The 19,349-nt window shown below is 45.6% G+C and overlaps 1 protein-coding gene across 1 annotated transcript; it reads left to right on the forward strand.

Annotated features, from left to right (window-relative positions):
* The first annotated feature begins 1,353 nt into the window (after positions 1-1,353).
* prdm1a (PR domain containing 1a, with ZNF domain) lies at positions 1,354-15,163 on the forward strand. The gene is made up of 7 exons (XM_035608796.2): positions 1,354-1,504; positions 4,505-4,858; positions 7,237-7,356; positions 8,426-8,678; positions 11,690-12,777; positions 13,104-13,232; positions 13,379-15,163. Exons 1-7 carry the CDS (start codon positions 1,478-1,480, stop codon positions 13,982-13,984), a joined length of 2,577 nt encoding a protein of 858 aa, XP_035464689.2. The 5' UTR covers positions 1,354-1,477; the 3' UTR covers positions 13,985-15,163.
* The last annotated feature ends 4,186 nt before the right edge of the window (positions 15,164-19,349 follow it).

Consider the following 19,349-nt stretch of genomic DNA (forward strand, 5'->3'; position numbering starts at 1 on the left):
GAAAAAAAAAAATCGGAGACAATTTGGACACGATGACCCGGTCCCCGGCATGCGCTCCGCGATTGGTTCTCGTCATTCACGACTCAGGCACCAGTGGTGGAGGTAAAATGTTGTCAATACCTCGTCACCTTACTCTTCTTCACTGTTGTTGTTTCTCGTCGGTTGTATTTTTCTCTCGCTGAGCAGCTCGTAGCGACGGCAGGGAAAAACAACCTGCTTCCTGTTTACACTGGCACGCGCTGTTCGGTGATTTTTTTTTTTTTTTTTTAAAGCTCTGCTGTGTAAAAGTCACTTCACGCCACTGATTCAGTTTCACGAAGGAGACTGTGATCACCTTCGATCACTGTGCTGCAATTAATGTTTCCCTGTTTCATCGACTGTAACCACAATTTTTTTCCAACCAAACCTATAAGCTCTACTGTATTTACCACGACATATACGTCTTTTCTGTCATAGTCTGGTTTTACAGAAACCCGTGTGACAGTTGTTACTGAAATGAGGGGGCAATTGTCGCAAATGTCATGAAATTGTTTTCATTTTTTTTTTGGTCCTGTTCCTATATGTCCCCGCTTATCTCTTCACGTGCACCCACATTTCAATTTGAGATTGAACTGAATTGCTTTTAAAGCGAGAGAAAGTAAAAGAGACTGAGAGACGGAAAAGTAAAAGCGGAGGAGGAGAGAGAGAGAGACAGAGTAGATATAAAGTGATAAAGCAGGGTGAGAGAGTAACAGGGAGAGGGTGAGAGACACAGACGGTACGAGAGAGCGAGAGAGCGAGAAGGACTCCTGAGCAAAAAGCAACGAGGGCAGACCAGTCCTGCCCCCTAGAGGCAGTGTGTGTGTGTGTGTGTGTGTGTGTGTGTGTGTGTGTGTGCGTGCGTGTGTGCGTGTGTGTTTTCCTGGGGAAGAGAGGGACATCCTGTGACAGTGACTCAATGCTTCCCCCCAACACACACAAACACACACACACACACACTCACGTTGTTTACCCCTTAAAAGCTGCTAACAGACATCCCCCCCCCCTCCACACACACCAAGATAATCGGCGAAGAAAAACTTTTTATGCCGAAAATAAGATGTTTTCAGTGTGTGTGTGTGTGTGTGTATATGTGTGTGTGTGTGTGTGTGTGTAGCTCATGGCCTCAGGTGAAAGCGCCTGCTGCTGCTTCCTAGCACAGAAGTGTGTGTGTGCGTGTATGTGTGTGTGTGTGTGTGTGTGTGTGTGTGTGAGGAGAGGGGAGGGGATGTGAAGTGGGCAGAGCCAGTGGGAGGAGCAAGGGGCGTGGCTTCCCTCCAACTTGAATTCATTTGAACACAGGACACAGAGTCTCTCTTTCATACACACACACACACTCCAACAGACACAATCACAGTGTGGAGTATCAGCTCGGAGCAGGACGCACACAGGGGGAGAACTGCACCTGTCCTGCACACACACACACACACACACACAGAGGATCTGACCCGTCGTCCTTATGTGTGGATGGGACCAAAGTTACACGGTGGGTTTCTGACTTTTTTTTAATACATTTTTACCTAAAAGAAAGATGCAGAAGAAAGAAAAAAAAAATCCATTTCTAAAGGAGTTTTTTTTTTGTCCGTTTGTTTGTGTTTTAAATTTCGGATCATATTGTTTTAAATTTCGGATCATATTGGGTTTTTTTTCATTTTGAAATTGTGTTAAAATGTCCCTGTTATTATTAACAGACAAAAACAGCAAGTTAGGAATACGTTAAAAAAAATTAAAGACAATTTTTTGCCACTTGAATCCACCTTTATTCCCTTTCAACAGCGTTTTTTAATTTTCAGTTTTTGCCTTTTTAGTTCTTCTTGGTTCTGAGTTGTTTTTTTTCGTTCTTGTCCTGAGGCGGATACTTTTTATATGATGAGCTCTTTACCAAAATGCTCTTTATTAAATTGCTGCGGATGTTTTGTGCTCTAGTTTGGTTTGACTTGGAGGACTCTTGGAGGAAAAGTTTGAAGAGTGTCTCTCTAACTTATGGACTTTAAATGGGACTTTTGACATTTGGTTTTCCATGAAGACGTTTGGACTCAGGTGAACCATAGTTGTTTTTTGTCAGGAAAAGTTTCTTTGCCTTTTTTCCTTAATGGATTTAAATTAGTTAAGAGGCTGAGGCTGATTTTTCCCGCTGATCAGGGGTTAAACAGCCGTCAAGACTTTCATCTTGACTTATGAAATTGCATTGCTTATTTTGAAATTCCTCTGACTCAGCTTTTATATTTTCAGTTGTTCTAAATGAGAGGGCGAATTGTGTCTTGGTTCTTGGTTTCACTATTAGTTTTCAACGTTGCAGCTGTTATGCAAAGAGACTTTTTTGCTGAGAGGCGAAATATTGAGAAATGGTTTAAGATCCAATCTGCTTTTAACGTGCTCTATCTGAATGGAGACATAGAAGCTGTCGATCAGCTCATGGTGAGTTGTCTGTGAGGAAAAGGTTCAGCTGCTGAAGTTTTTACTCGCTGAACTGATTTCATAGTCTTACAATTAAAGGATTTTGTGGTTGTGCAAGCATTTGAATTTAATTCTAATGAGTTGTTTTGAGTCTGATGAGAATTTTTGTTAAATTAAAAATAGTTGGTGCATTTGAAGCGGAGTAGACCCTGGTTTTCTTAATGATTCATATTTTGATAAAAGTAAGATTCAGAACAAGGGAGTCTTGTTTTTTTAAATCTCAAAAAACAAGACTGTTAAAATGAAGAGATAACATGAAGCTCACTTCTCATTAAAAAATCCCCAATGGTTTTTTTTTTTCAAAAATTGCAGTTTTTTCCAAAAAATCTCATTTAATAACGGCTTCTCGTCAGACACCGCATGTGGCTCGAGTGTCCATTTTTTTGTCGCTGTATGGGGGAAAAGTCGACAGCTGTGACTGGAGCCAGTTGGACGTGAAATCATTTTCGTTCTTGCGGCCGCAGAAGAATTCACAGAGCCGAGTGTGGTCAACGAAGATCCGCTGCTCTCCGCTCGCCTGCGTGGGACGAGCAGCATGTTTGTCCCTGTGTGGATATCTGCCTGTGTGTGTGTGTGTGTGTGTGTGTGTGTGTGTGTGTGTGTGTGTGTGTGGGATTGTCTTGGGTGGGATCGCGTTTGAAGTTTTGTTTGCGCTGTTGTGGCCCCCCAAATGGAAAAGTTTGGGCGCTCCCTTCCTCATCACCCCCCACCCCCCCCAACCTCTTCCATCCATTACCAACACACACACACACACACACACACACACACACGGGCACACACACGCTGGGAGTCAGGATGATTTGCCGGTTCCGCTGCAGTGCCACTCTGCTTCCAATTTTAGCTTCATTCAGACACAGACAGCGTTTCCTTCCTCTGTCTTTCGGCCCCTTGGAGCGACGGGGGAAGGAGGGAGGATACTGACGCGATCTCACGTTCATAATCCCGATAAATCCGCAACACAGTCTCCAGCACATAGAAAAACTTGTAACTGTCTGAGTTGCTTGTTCATTGTCTCTCTGTACAAAGAAAAGAAACCAGAGGACACATGAAACTTTTCTTTGCCTCAGGGGAAAGAAAGAGAGAAGAGGACACAGAGGTTTGACTAAAACTGCTGATAAGTGAAAGTGTGTCTTTTTTTTCCCCCCTCATAATTTATCCTCTAGTTTTCATTCATTATCAATTCCATAAAAGAGTACATTTCATCATTTAAAAGGCAAAATATCCCAATTTGGAGCTCAATTGTTACTAGGAGGACTTACGGGACGAAAGATCGTTCGTCTTATCACCTCATGTGAGACACGTGTCGAGTTCCTCTATCAGTTCCTCTTCTGTCCCGTGTGTGAACCAAGTCTCCGCTCGCAGCCTGAGTCTCTTTAAATGTTTGTCAGGACATAAGAAAGGGAACGATGAACGGGAAGATGACTTCACGTGGAAGCTTGGAAACGCAAACTGATGATAACAATAATTCTTATTACATCTTTATTCAAATTTGCAAATTTCAATTGTTATTATTCATGAAAAAGTAGTGTGTGCGTGTGTGTGTGCGTCTGTGTGTGTGTGTGTGTGTGTGTGACAGCAGCATTAGTCAGACCCCCCCTTTTTACGGAGTCAACCCACGTAATAATCACAGTTCCTGCTCTCCTTTTTTTCTCCCTATTCATCCCGTCATCTTTGACTTTATTTTTTTTTTCTTAATCCTTTTCTTTCTTTCCCCTTTTCATTTTTATTATTTTCTTCCTCCCACTTAGAAAAAAACTTTTGTTATCTTTTTTCCACATATCCCATCGCCTCTCTATCTCTGCTTTGATCTTCCTTCCTTGTTTTCTCTTTTTTTCTTTTGCCTCTCATCGTTTCTTCATCCTTCATCTTTCTTTTCTCCCTTCCTGCCTGTCTTTCTTGTTTTCTTCCTGTATTTTTGTACCTCTTGACTTTGTTTGGTTTTTTTTCTTGCTCCAAATGTTTGAATAAATGAAATTAAATGTGAACATCTCTCTCCCTTCCTTTTTTTCCCCCCATGTCTCTCGTCCAGGCGACCTCTCATAGCTCGGCCATGTTGACCAGTGAGGGGGCGCACACCATGGAGCAGGACGACTCGCACCGCGGACCCAAGATGGCCTCCGCCGCCACCACTGCCGCCACTGGCTGCAGCTCAGCCAGGACCGAGGCAATGACAGACACAGACGTTGACATGGAGACGGAGATGGAGGAGGCAGACATGACTCGATGGACCGAGGCGGAGTTTGAGGAGAAGTGCACATACATTGTCAAAGACACGGCATGGGAGGCTGGCCCAGACGGTGACGCCATGATGACGACGACAACCAGAGCCGAGGCGTCACTGCCCCGGAACCTGGCCTTAAAGCACCCAGCTGACAGCAAGGAGGTAAGACTCGAGAGACACACACACACACACACACACACACACACATACACAGTTTCACGCATACAAACTTTCTCCCCAGTCAATTTTTCACACAAAATCGGGCAGAGAAAGCCATCTGTACATACACACACACGTGTGAGTCAGAGGCGGGTCATGTAATCATCGTAAAGCTTCACACACATATTACAGAATGAAAGCTGTGTGTGTGTGTGTGTGTGAGTGAGTGAGTGAAACGCCTGAAGCAGAATTTACTCACACAGACACACACTGTAACTGAAGCGCGCTGTGTGTTCAAGCTGTCTCTTCATCAGCCCATATCCACCCATTAAAACTCATTCATCATCTGAAAAAATGACGATAGCTGTGTGTGTCACATCCTACATTACGGAACCATCTGCAATGCCAGTCTCAGCTGACAGGGGGCGTAGTTCCGCATCGCATCAAAACAAACTGCCTCAGTTCATGTTTTAGCTGCTGAATGAGCGAGTTTCAGAAGTTTATTATTAGATCCTTCGATGGTGCATATGGAAAATTTGCAGTGGCTTTTTGGGGTTTTTTGAAAAAAACGTGAAAAAAACATAACATGGGTCAAAACAATTTATTCTCTTTTGCACCGTTTTCTCGACTAACCAATTAACCATCTTGTGACCTTTTGACAAAACTAGAATATTAAAGTTTTGTCACTGATCCAAGTGGCGTTACAAAATGTCAAAGGTTGAAATCCAGGTTGGATTACATTTACAACTGAACAGACTCTCCAGTGCATGAAAGTTGAGAAATTAGTATTTGTGGACACTGAATTGAAGTTAGCATCTTCCCACAGCTTTAGATATTAAAGATGAATCAGTTTTAATGATGCTCTAAGAAAAAGTAAATGATCAAAAGCTCAAAAAGATGTTTGATCTTTTAACCTCGTCACATCGCTTTTTTTTTTTTACAAAATACGAGATTAGAGAAGCAGTGTCAGTAAATCTCCTTTCTGCTGTGGCGGATCTGTTCCTCAGGGCAGTTTGAACTGGAAAGTGCTTGACCTCAGGTCAAAAGGTCGCAACTTTGCCAATTTTGCCAGTTTTTTCTTTGAGCAGCATGATCGCATAGATTTTCTAATCAGGGGCTTATCAGCGGGAAACTGAGGAAAGAACCCGAGAGAGAGAGAGAGAGAGAGAGAAGAGTGTGTTTTGTCCTATCAGCTCACATTTATCTGGACGGAGAGAGGAAGAGGGGAAAGGCTGAGGAAGGGAGACGTGTCGCTCTGATCAAAGAGGATCAAGTTTTAGGGACAGATTTGTAAAAGTCTGTTAATAAGTCGAAATCAGGAGACGACTGTTACACACACGAACGCAGACTCATGCCTGGTTCTATAGCGGGAAGAAGGGAAAGGGGGATTTCCCATGTCACCAGGGAACAAGGGGGTTTGGGAAAGACGTTTGTTTGTGTGGGTGTACGCATGAAGCAAATTAGTTCATTTTCCTCTGCCGTCCATGGCTTGAGCCTGACATCTAGTAGTCCCCCCCCCCCCCCCCCCCCCCCCCATCATTTTTTTCCTCATGGATCGAATCGGATGAGAAACACAAAAAGGAGACACAGACGATTTTTCTCTTGAGCATGTCCGGACGTTTCCACAGTGAAGTGTGTGAAGTGCCAGCGGTTGTGGTTTGATGTGGCGACGAGTGGAGGTGTGACGAGAGAGACAAAGAGATTTGAATTGTTTTTTTCCTCCAACCACACACACACACACACACACACACACACACACACACACACACACACACAAACACATCCTTTATTGAACTGAAGCATGAAGTGTTCAGATCATTCATCATCGTCTCTGTTGACGGGTGGTTGATATTGTGTCTTCTAATCTAAATTTGTACATACAATAATTAGACTTAATGACATGTATCTTTTATGGATGTGCAACAGCAGCATGAACACACACACACACACACACACACACATGAACACACACACACACACACACACACACACACACACACAGTGTGCACAGTACCTATCACTGACTATATTGAATTCTTGCAGATTAAAGAATTAGGCGTTTTTAAGAACTAAAATGCAGATTAATCAGCTGCAAATTTTTCGTCATATGATTGTTTGTGTTACTTTCTGTCACTGCCATCATCATCACATCATTGCTTGACATCTCGCTGTGGATTTTCCATGTCAAGTGGCTGCTGCCACATCTAGCGAAACAGAAGACTGAAGACTTCAATATCTTTTTGTTGCCTGTTAAGACACTAAAATGAAAAATGAAAAGAGCTTTGGACTTCACACGCACAACCTCACAAAACTACACGATCCACCTCAAAGACTCGTTGTGTAACCTTTCCGTGTGCGTTTGTGTGTGTGTCTTCGTGCAGGTGGTCGGCGTGTGCAGCAGGGAGTACATCCCCAAAGGAACTCGCTTCGGTCCCCTGGTGGGCGAAATCTACACAGCTGACAGCGTCCCCAGAGACGCCAACCGCAAGTACTTCTGGAGGGTGAGTACACACACACACACACACACACACACACAGACAAACGGAAAACACACCACACGCATACACACTTCCTCAGACGCCGGAGGGACCCCTTCCTGTGACGTCAGTGGAACGGGAAACTGGGCTTGTGAGAGAGGGGGAGGTGATGTCACCTTCACACAAATAACATGTAACACTGCGCTTCCTGTCAGTCGGCACACACACGCGCACACACACGCGCACACACACACCTTTCGGCAGAATACACTCGACTCCATCACTACCGGTAACTGACAGCGAGAGTGCACATGCTCACAAGCGACCGATATGACCACCGCCCACGCGGCAGCAAAGCCACAAGCAGACTAAATCAGAAAGGCGTTGCATTCACGCTCATACCTCCCTTTGTAACACACACACACACACACACACACACACTGAGCTGAGATGGAGAGTGAAAGAGACAGACAGATAGAGAGAGGGGGGGTAGGAGAGGTAGAAAATGAGTCGATCGGTTCTTTCTATTCTCAATGTGATAGGGGATCTCCTCCTCCTACTCCTCCTACTCCTCCTCCGTCTGCTCGTCTGACGGAGATGAAGGTGAGGAGAGGAATGAAAGGATGGAGAGATGGAGAGAGAGAGAAAAGAGAGCGAGTCAGTATTCTAACTGGCTGGATTCAGTGGCAGTGGCAGCTTGTCTACTAGTCAGTTGATTCAGTTGTGACTTTTAATTATTGTTATTTACTTTCTGACATTTTTTATGTCGTCAGTCAGACTCTTATTTTCTTACTTAATAACTTTGATTTTTGCAAAACTTTTAGGTATTTGGTTGATTCTTTTACTAAGTTGTACATTTATTGTTTTGCCACGTATTTATATATTTACTCCGTATATATTTACTAAAATACGAATTGTTTAAAGTTGCCAGCAATGTTCTTCAGAATATAGTCACTGGAATAAATTGGTAATTCACTTTGGTAATTCCAAAAAAAAGTTTTTCCTTTGAGTGTACATTTTTTTGTAAACTTTTACTATTTTAATTTAAACCAAATGGACTAATTCTCCTTCTTGTCTTTTGCCTTCGCTCCAGATCTACGCGGAAAGGGAGTTCCATCACTTCGTCGACGGCCTGGATGAGACTCGCTCTAACTGGATGCGGTACGTGAACCCGGCCCACTCGGCGGCGGAGCAGAATCTGGCAGCGTGTCAGAACGGCATGGAGATTTATTTCTACACGGTGAAGCCCGTTCCTGCCGGCGCTGAGCTGCTCGTCTGGTACTGCCACGACTTTGCCCGACGACTCCACTACCCGCCGTCAGGAGAGATGATGATGCAGAAACTCAGTAAGTGTGTGTGTGTGTGTGTTTGTTTTACATAGTTTATATGTAATATATTAGTCAGAAATTGAAAACAAAATTGCAGCAGGGGTCAATAGTTTTTTATTAGTACTTGCAGCAATCAGGTGACTTTCATTGTGAAAGATTATTGAATGTGTGAAGCTCTGAGTTGCCGACATGAAAAACTTCAAATCAATAGGCGATGTAGGTTTGTCTGTGTGTGTGTGTGTGTGTGTCTTGAGTGTGTCCTGTCGCCACTGTTAATGCCTAACGGTGTGTTTGAGTGTAGCTGTGTCTCCTTCCTCTCTGAACGTTAGCCTGTCATTATCTCACACACACACACACACACACACACACACACACACACACACACACACACACACACACACACAAACACACACGCACACGGAGGTACACAACCGAAAACCTTTCATCTCCTTCAGTGCCATCGTTGTATTTGTCTGTGTGTGTGTGTGTGTGTGTGTGTGAGTGTGCGTGCGTGTGTGTGCGTGTGTGTGTGTGTGTGCCAGTGACAGAGTAATTACACAGACAGGGGGATATGGCCCCTAATGCCACAGTCTTACACACTTAAACACCCGCTTTTAACATGAAAGCTCACGCACACACACACACAAACACACACACGCACACACAAAATCTTGCCCAACCTCAATAAAATAACCAGACAGTGTGTGTGTGGGTGTGTGTGTGTGCGCGTGTGTCTTTACTGACCTTTCTATGTGGAAAAATGTGGAAAGGTAGGCGTCAGATTTAAACGAACCCTGACATGTATCTTTATGTATAATATTCAATATTTTTTGTTTCACTATTCTTTTGTCAACTTATAAACTGAAAATATAAACAAACAGATCTAAACCTTGAAACTAACATCCCAACTGAGTTCTCAGTTTAGGAGGGAGGCAGTGAGACACACATTCTGGACGTTCAGCCCCCGAAAGGCGCTCTGCGCGCGCTTTCATGACGCGGCCCCGACTAAGTGCACTCATCCACTTTGGCTGAGTTGATCAAAGAGAGAGTGAGCTAAGAGGAAAACAAAGAGAGCGAGCGAGGGAGCTGAGGGGTTTCCAGGTGTGACTGCAGGGCCAATAGTCATGTTAAGGTGACAGAGGAACCCGAGGACTCAGCCTGGGCGACTCCGGTGCCCAGGGAAACATGCGCATGACCTGGGGAACAGAGGCAGGGGGTAGCCTCAGCTGTGTGTGTGAGACAGAGAGGGAAATACGCCACTGTCTCACTCCCTCACTTTCTCCTCTCTCCTCGTCTCTAACTCATTTTGTCGTTGTCGTGTAGCATTCTTCGAGTGTAAGCACTTGAAAGCACCTGTCAGCCATGTGTGCGTTGTGTTCAAAGACACTCGGCACTGCCGACAAAAGCACTCTCTCTTGTCGCACACACACACACACACACACACACACACACACACACACACACACACACATGCATTCAGTAATAAGCGGGACATGCCAACACGTTCACACTCGCTCTTCTCATCTCAAGCACATGCAAGCTCACACATACTGTGCGTGAGTGTGTGTGTGTGTGTGTGTGTGTGTGTGTGTGTGTGTGTGTGTGACTATCGGCCATTCACCCTGATATATTTGCCACTTTAAAAGACCAGAGAGAAGGTGGAGGAGGGAGTGGTGGAGGTAGAGTCGCGCCTCCCACCCCCTCTGTTGACTACTTGAACTTCCTGGCAGAAGGGCCGTGTTGACAGATTGATATCTGCAAGATGTTTGTTTTCCGAAAGAGGGAGAAGGGGAGGAGGAGGAGGAGGAGGAAGACTAACTGATAACCTCAACATTTACACTGCTGCTATACTACTGACGCAAGGGTCACTGACTGCACTGTGTGTGTTGGGGAGAGGGGGTTGGGGGGGGGGGGGGGGGGGGGGGGGGGGGGGGTGTTCACCAGTGCTGGTACTCAGGATTAACTTTGACACTCTTCATCTTCACACACACACACACAGACACACAAACACACACTCTCTAAAAGCCCTGAGATGTCAGCTAGCAGGACATCTCGGTTGTTAAATGACTGCAGTCGGGCCTTTAAAAAGCCGCCGTCTATTATCTATAAGCTCATTTACTGCCCAGTCAACTTTTTACCGCGAGGTCGCCCAGGGGGTAGTTTGTGTGTGTGTGTGTGTGTGAGAGAGAGAGAGAGAGAGAGAGCTCCTCCTAATCCACTCTTTCATCATGCTGAGGAGACAGTAGGTGTGAGTAACTTAGGAGGAAACTCAGAGTTAACCTTTTGACACGGAAACAATAGTGAATGGCCAGGAAAAATCAGGAGTTTGATCAAAAGTGTGTGTGTGTGTGTGTGTGTGTGTGTGTGCGATTGTGTGCGAGTGTGTGTGTGTGTGTGTGTATGTCGGCCAAAAGTGGAAGAGTCAACACATTAGAGAGAGGCCTTTGTCTACAGGCGCCTCTGTCTGTACCTTGTCACATGCTGTGGGTGTGTGTGTGTGTCTGTGTGTGTGTGTGTGTGTGTGTGTGTGTGTGTCGGTCAGGCTTCTTCAGAGGATATCTTTCGCAGGAAACTTTCCATCAGCCCTGTCTGTCTGGCACCTTTTTGATTTTATCTTTATACACACACACACACACACACACACACACACACACACATACATACAAACACACACCCACAATGCCTAAAGGCAGCTGTCACGCCTCACTTCCTGTCTCTTGCCCCCGCCCCCTCACGCTCGTTTGTCAAATCTGTCACCTTAATTGGCCTACTGAGTTACTTTTGGCTTTCCCTAACCCTGTGACACACAAACTCACACACAGGCATATGTGTCGGAGACAACTCTGTGACCTGCGGAGGTTTGTCTCTGCAGGACGGCTCAGTTTTGACGGAATGTTTGTTTTTGTATTGTGAGGTAGCGATATCTACTTAAAAAGGCAAAAATTAAAAATAAATGTAAGGGGAAGTAAGAGCCTTATCTTGATTTGTGAACTCCCACTGACCTCCTTTCTTTCCCTGTGTCTCCTCAGAGCAATCTCTCTTGGAGGTCAAGCAGCAGAAAGTGAGCAGTGAAGAGCGTTTGGTCGAAGCCTCCAGTCCGTCCCCCGTCGCAGTGACACCCACCCCGCCCAAGAGGGAACACAGCGTCCTCTCCATTCTGCGTGGCACCAACAGCACCTCCTCGTCCACAAAGAGGGAGCCCAGCCGGCCGCTTCCCACCCGCCCGAGCTGTGCCGACAGCCCTGAGCGCCCCCTGTACCCCCGCGCCCTCTACCCAACTTTCAGGGCCCACCCTCACGTCCCTGAAGACTTCCTTTGCCACAAACCTGGCCAGCTCGGTTACCCCGCAACTCGTTCCCCTGGCAACCAATCCTCGGCCACACCTAGCCCGTCAGCGAGGAGCAGCCCGGACAGCAGCCCTCAGGGGAGTCCCTCGGGTGCGGTGCCGTCCCCAGCTTCTTTCTACCCCACTGGACTGGGCTCCTACCCTGGTTACTCCCCACCATCAGCCCCCCTTTCCTCATCTTTTTACCCTCCAGGAACCCCCTACTCACGATACCTACTGCCCCATCACTATCCTCTGCCCGGCGGTGGCGTCCCCACCGTAGGAGGGATCTTTCCCAGGATGTATCCCCTCTACAGCAGCCTCCTGCCCACTCACGTGCCCCTCCTGCCCTCCGACACAGCAGGGAGGCGCTTCCTGATGCCTGATCACATCCACCCCTCCTCCATTTCTGCACACAGAGACTTCCTCCTACCCGGGCCCACCAGTGCTTTCTCAGCCGCCACCTCACTGAAGGACAAAGCCGGGCCTCACCATCCTTACCCCGGGCACCCTAACCTACACGAACCAGCCCACGTCCCCTCCAGCGGCTCCCCAACAGCAGGCACAGCACCTCCCAGCGAGCGGATGCCTACCAAGCCTACCTCAGCCCTGCCGGGCAACGCCAGTGAGCAACACTCCGACGAGGAGGCCATCAACTTGACCAAAGTAAAACGAGGCATAGGCTCGGCGGGCTACAAAGCACTTCCATACCCGCTGAAGAAGCAGAACGGCAAAATCAAGTACGAGTGTAACGTGTGCAGCAAGACCTTTGGGCAGCTGTCCAACCTGAAGGTGAGGCTCCAGTAAATGCCCAATTGTTTCGCGTTTGGCTTTCAACATTGTGTCAGCTTGTCTGATTTACTGCCTTATTATCATTCCAATCCTTTGTACTACGAGGACTGCGGTGTAATTACTAGGCGGCAGAGCAGGTTTACAGGACTTAAAAGAGCCAGGAGCGTCCACATTTTTTACAAATAATAGTAATAATCCCACAGACAAAAGCAACCAACAGATTGTCAAGTAATCAAGTTTTAGCTACTCAATGTTTCAGTTTGCTGGTTTCTTTGATGATTGCAATATCTGAATATCTTCTTTCTGTCCTCTTCTCCGTCACGCAGGTTCATCTTCGTGTCCACAGTGGAGAGAGACCCTTTAAATGTCAGACCTGTAACAAAGGCTTCACCCAGCTGGCTCACCTGCAGAAACACTTCCTGGTCCACACTGGGGAGAAGCCGCATGAATGTCAGGTTAGAAAACTATGCTGAACATGAAGTTCTTTCCTTGGGCTTCCTTTCTAGACCGATCAGATAATAACCAGTTGTGGCAGGTGGTTGGTGGGTTGCTACAAGCTGCTGACGTCATTTCTTTTTTTTTTTAACCTCTCCTCGTCCAGGTTTGCCGCAAGCGCTTCAGCAGCACCAGCAACCTGAAAACCCACCTTCGCCTCCACTCAGGCGAGAAGCCTTACCACTGCAAACTCTGCCCAGCCAAGTTCACCCAGTTTGTCCACCTCAAGCTGCACAAGCGCCTGCACTCCCGGGACCGTCCACACAAATGCCTTCACTGCCACCGCCACTACATCCACCTGTGCAGCCTGCGGCTTCACCTGAAGGGCTACTGCCTGGCAGCCAGCCCTGGCTCTGGCAATCCGGCGGTGTCTAGTCAGGCTGCCTTGGAGGAGGTGCAACGCGCCAACGAAGAGATCGAGCGCTTCGACGTCAGCGAGCATGCCGAGCGGCTGGAGCAGCTGCAGGGTGGGGTGGAGGTGGAGGCCATGTTGGAGAAGCAGGTCCTGGGGATGCTGTGGAGGGAGGCAGACCTCAAGTCCTCCCACTTCCATCCCCTCCACAAGGGGGTCGCCACTGAGCTTCTGTCTGCAGGTTACGGCGCGTACGAGTCCCCGAATGAGACGTCGGTCATCAAGATGCGGCGCAGCAGCCCCATGCTGCCACTTCCTGCCAACGTCACAGTCAAGCAGGAGTCAGAGGATCACGCCTAAATGAACTTTGAAGCACATGGACATAGAGTCAAGACTACATGGCTCAAAGTGGACTCGGTTGCCAGGAGCAACAGCTGTAAATAAATAATTTTTGACCTGGTTGTCATCAGGATGACATCATGACCATGCCAGGTTTTCAACCTATCAGGGACTCACGTACTCAGGGCTACAACAGACACTGTCCCATGACTACTTATCATTTTCAGCGTTTATTATACTTAGAGACAATCATCTTTCCAGGATTTCCCTTTAATGTAATTAATATAATGCTATTATCATTATTGTTGTTGTATTATTTTGGTCTTTATTTTCAAATGTCTTAGTTGTTGTTTTTTGATCAATTAGTTGTTATATAACCTCCTTAATTTATTATAGCTACTTTTGTTGTCTTTAAAAAGCAATAAGTGGAATTAATGGTTACATTGACTGGGTGAAATCAATGGAAAAGACTGATTTTGTTTTTGTCTGTGGCCATTTCACTGTAGATAGTCACTCTCTCTATGCCTATATCTGTCCTGCAACCTCTGACTTATAGAACCAGGGGTGTCCACTCTTCAGGGTTTTATCTATTTAAATTTAAAAACGAATATAGCCGGTTAAAAAGGGTTCGAAAAACTTGCCAAAGGATGGCACATAAATTTGTTAATTTAGCAACAAGAGCTTTATTTCAGCCCTGCTCGATAGCTTCCCTCAAGTATGACTGTCATTTTCTGATGCCTATTTAATTCTAAGAAACAAAGAAAGGGCATTTTTTTTTGTATATTTTTCACAACGGTTACCTCAGTGTGCATGTGATGATATGAATGTGTGTGTTTGAGTGTTGTAAGGGACAGCTGACGGTGGGAGCTTTCTATTTATTTGCTTTTTTTGCTACTTGAAGAAGAAGAAGAAGAAGAAACCAAACTGAAGTGGAGTGCAGCTCTTCATGTGGTCCAAAGGAGCGGCACAGCCCGCTCAACATGTAGCACATAATGGACTCGGGAGGCCGGTGAGCCGTCCCCTCCTCCTCCCTCCTTTGCTTTTAATAGAAAAACTTTTTTCTTTTTTTTTACAACAACACTGTCAACCCACAACAGGGAAGAGAACATCCTCGGATTTTAGGGATTCGCTCTTGATGCTAGTAACCAAAGTTGGCACGGCTTTAATTTCAAATGCACACCAAAAAAATAGAAGACAAAATCAAAAAGAAGGGAAGGAAGGATCTGAGGGATCAAAATGCTGAAGAAGGGAAGATGAACTGTGTGTATATGATGAAGTGTTGGCTCTTTAGCTGCGGTCACTCGTTTATGTGGATGTTTTTATTTTGCTGTTCTTGTTCTTTTGTTAATATTTCAGTTGAGAAACAATGGCCCCTTTTTCGACCCCTCTGTCCGCCATCTTGTTAATGAACTGGCATACACCAAAGCACCTCGGCCCTCTTTGATGCACTGCCCCCCCCCCCCCCCCCCCCCCCCCCCCCCCCCCCCCCCCCCCCCCCCCCCCCCCTCCTACTTTATAACTTCAGTGCCGATGCTCGCACCGTTTACACTGTGTACAATACCACTGAAACTGTTTGTGATGGCATTAAGACTCCGCTTAATGTTACTACAGCAACTGCAGCGGTTGTACATCAACCAGAACTCTGCAGCTCTTTCTCTCCTCTCTCCCTTTGTCTGTCGTTTGACCAAAGTGTCTCTCTCTCTCTCTCTCTCTCTCTCTATCTCTCTCTGACCAGAGCTTTAACTCCCCAAAGGACTGTCTCTGTTTACATTCTGGTTTACATAGTTATTTATGTGCAAAAATGTCAAAAAGTGTAAATTATGATATAAATGTTCACTGCTCTAATCTAAAACCCAGTGGCTGTGTGCGTTTTATTCACTCTCCTTGTGTTCTGGTAAAACCGTCATCATAGAGCATGAAAATAAATGCGCACAGACATTCTTGAACACACACACTTATCTTTATGCTTGATGTGACAATTGATGCAGTCATATAGGGAAGTACTTAGCCATAACAGTATTTCACTGAGAGCAGGATTTTGATCGTTTTTACTGAGCAGACCAATGAATTACAGCTAACAGGCTTATATTTAAATTCTTTATAATTTTCCTTTACTCAACTTATTGTTGACGTTCATTATAAAGTTTTCTGTTTTGGAAACTTGAGAATTTTGGAAACTTTAACACATGTTTAGTCGAACCCTACAGTTAAACAATGCTAACATACGTCCTGGGATTTAAAACGTACGTTCTGCTTAGACGTATCAGGAAAGTTTATTTTTAATAGCTCCTTTCCACAGAGGATGTCACAAAGCATGTTGCTATAAACGAAAACATCATAAACCCAGAATACTGAATAAGAAAGAAAACAAAAATTACAAGCCAGTGTAAAGACATGAAGAGTCAGAGTCATATGAGATAGTTTTTGAAAGTTCAGGGATGTCTTGGTGGGGAAAGAGTAAAGGGCGTTAGGTTTATTTGGATGTAAGAACAGTGAGCGGTAATGTTAGCAGGAAAAAAAATGATAAATCATGATCACTCACCATGGAGCTCATATCTCTGCCGAGGCCCAACAGTCTCTTTGGGAAAACACATTTAGATCCTCCAGATCGAGATTTTATATTTGGATCTGCACCGGCCCGTCTCATCCTTTCACCAAGTTTCGTGGAAATCTGTTGAGTATTTTTTTTTTGACATAATCCTGCTGACAAACAAAAACAATCGTACAGGAGTGAAACCATAACAGCGTGTAGCAGGTTCATACCTGATCCAAGAGGCCACATTTGAAGGTGCGGTAAACGAATAAGAAGTCGAAATCTGAAACAGAAGTTCAGGTCATCACAATATAAAACCAGCGCCGTCATCCAGAATAATTGACAACACCTAGGTGGGTGTGAAGTACTAGATGCTTACACCCCAGGTATAACTGGGTTAGAGATGCGACCCAACGAATAAAGCTGTAAATGATCATAAAAAGATTGAGCTTCAGTGGAAAGAAGACTAAAATACTCCAGCACCTCTTAATGTGTGTATCAGACAACAAATACTACAAAAAATACAACATACATTTTTTTAAATGGCATCAAATTTATTTTAGAAATGAGTATATAACCCCCACCTCTATGGTAACAATCATGACTGCTTGGGAAGATAATCTGGATCCGCAGACTCCAGTATTGCAGATCGAAGCTCCACAAGATCTTTACAGACGTATCCTCACAATGTGACAGATGCATCATAACGGAAGGGAAATCTCGTCCACGGCTTCGCTCTCTGTCCCAAGATAGAGAAGTACGGGACAAAGATTTTGAAACATTCTCTGATATTGTCAATATCCATGTTGAGCCTGCCTTAATAGTGCTGGGAACTTCGGTTGTCGCATCTGTATTAAGAGAAGAACAGCAACTTCTCTCCTATGGTTTGATTACTGGCAAAAATTGTATTTTGACATTCTGGGAAGGGACGGAGGCTGCACGGTGGTGGCGTAGTGGTCGGCACTTTCACCTTCTCACAGCAAGAAGGTTCTGGGTTCGAATCCCGGGTTCAAACCAACCGGGGCCTTTCTGTGTGGAGTTTGCATGTTCTCCACCGTGTATGCGTGGGTTCTCTCCGGGTTCTCCGGCTTCCTCCCACAGTCCAGAGACATGCAGAATGGGGTTAGGTTCATTGGAGTAAGTGTCAATGTGAGAGTGAATGGTTGTTTGTCTCTGTATGCGGCCCTGCGATAGGTCCAGGGTGAACCCCTGCCTCTCAGCTGGGATTGGCTCCAGCCCCCCGCGACCCCTAAGTGGATAAAGCGGTAGACGATGGATGGATGGATGGAAAGGGAAGGTGGTTCCCACCTTCAGGTTATGGCTCAAGGAAGTGACAGAAACCCTTCATCTGGAAAAAAAAATTTGATATTCACTGAGGAACAGAGTCACAATGCAAACTGCATTTTATTGTCCTACATCATGCTTTTCATCTTCAATAAAACACACTTGACCGAAAAAGAAATGACTCCATGAACCAGTGAATAAAATGTATCAACAATAAGCGTAGATTTTGTTTTCATTATCATTACACTCAGCCATTCACTGGTTTTCATTGGCAATGTTTTATATCAACAGATTTATGACAAATTAACAATTTTGGCGAGTGAAGACTGGTTTCTTTATGCTTTACAGATTGACATTTGGCAGCAAAGATATGATTAAAACACATTCCGCCTCCATGTTATTATTAAAGATCCCACAGAAAGTAAAGACTCGCTGAATGAGATATGAGTATCCATCCGTTACCTCATCACTTGACTGAAAACACTCGGTGCGCCCCCACCCTTTGACTCAGCATCTTTCACTTTTGCGAACTTGCGTCGCTCTTTCCTGTTTGTTCTATCTTATTATTACTCTCAGGGAAACTTTTGAAGTCACCCATTGACACAGCGAGTTCCACTGCCTCAGTATCATGGTGCCGGGGTTTCACAGCACTTTTCTGACCGGGGGAGGACAACTCCTACTGCCGCTGTGGGAGGGGGGATATCCCACGGGCGCAGACGCGTATCGAAACGTCAGGCCTGCCTTCCACTTGTCTGTAGAGGTGAGGTTTGTTTATCCTCCATCTGACTCCACAGCTTCTTACCAACGCGAGATGGCCACAATTTTGAAGAAAAAGAGACGCCCTCTATTTAAAGTTCGAGGAAACTCGAGCACATCTGAGTGCTGGTCGTTCCCATGAAGGAAAATGCTGATGTCATTTAGTGCTAATGTCTTTTCAACATGCACGCATGTCCGTCTCTAGTCAATCCGATTATTTCACAGCGATTTCATATGCATTTTGTAAGTGGCTCCATTCATTTGGACTCCTCGGATAAAACTGACGAGGTCACCGACACCATTAAAATGACCTGTGCAAACACCCAGAAGAGGAATTTCACAACAGTAACAGATCGAATTTTGTCACGTAAAAGGGGGCTGCGTGCCATCGCCACATGGTCAACATTACCATTAACTGCTTACTCACTCATCGAGCAACAGACTTCATTCCTTTGCACACCGAGAGTGATCTCCAGCCGCCACCGCGATGTCAACTCTCGTTTTCCATCTCTACCACTTTGTGGCCTCAGCTAACTAACCAGCTGGCCCCAGCTCACTGTCGAGTCCATTCTGGCCTGAGGAAGCGGTGGCAATTAGATCTGCAAATGCAACAGTGTCTGAAGCCATCCACATCCACCATCAGCACCTTTTGAAGAATCTCAAGATGACGACTTCCTGGTGTAGGATTTTTATGTTCATGCTGACACACTGCACTGAAGTAGGTCAAAGATGGAGGCTGGTTCCTTCAGTCTCCCCTCTTATACCAAGAGTCTCTTGGCTTTTTCTTGTTCAATGCTTGACCACCACCCATTT

Source organism: Scophthalmus maximus, chromosome 10 (assembly GCF_022379125.1).
Source record: "Scophthalmus maximus strain ysfricsl-2021 chromosome 10, ASM2237912v1, whole genome shotgun sequence".
Taxonomy (NCBI): Eukaryota; Metazoa; Chordata; class Actinopteri; order Pleuronectiformes; family Scophthalmidae; genus Scophthalmus; species Scophthalmus maximus.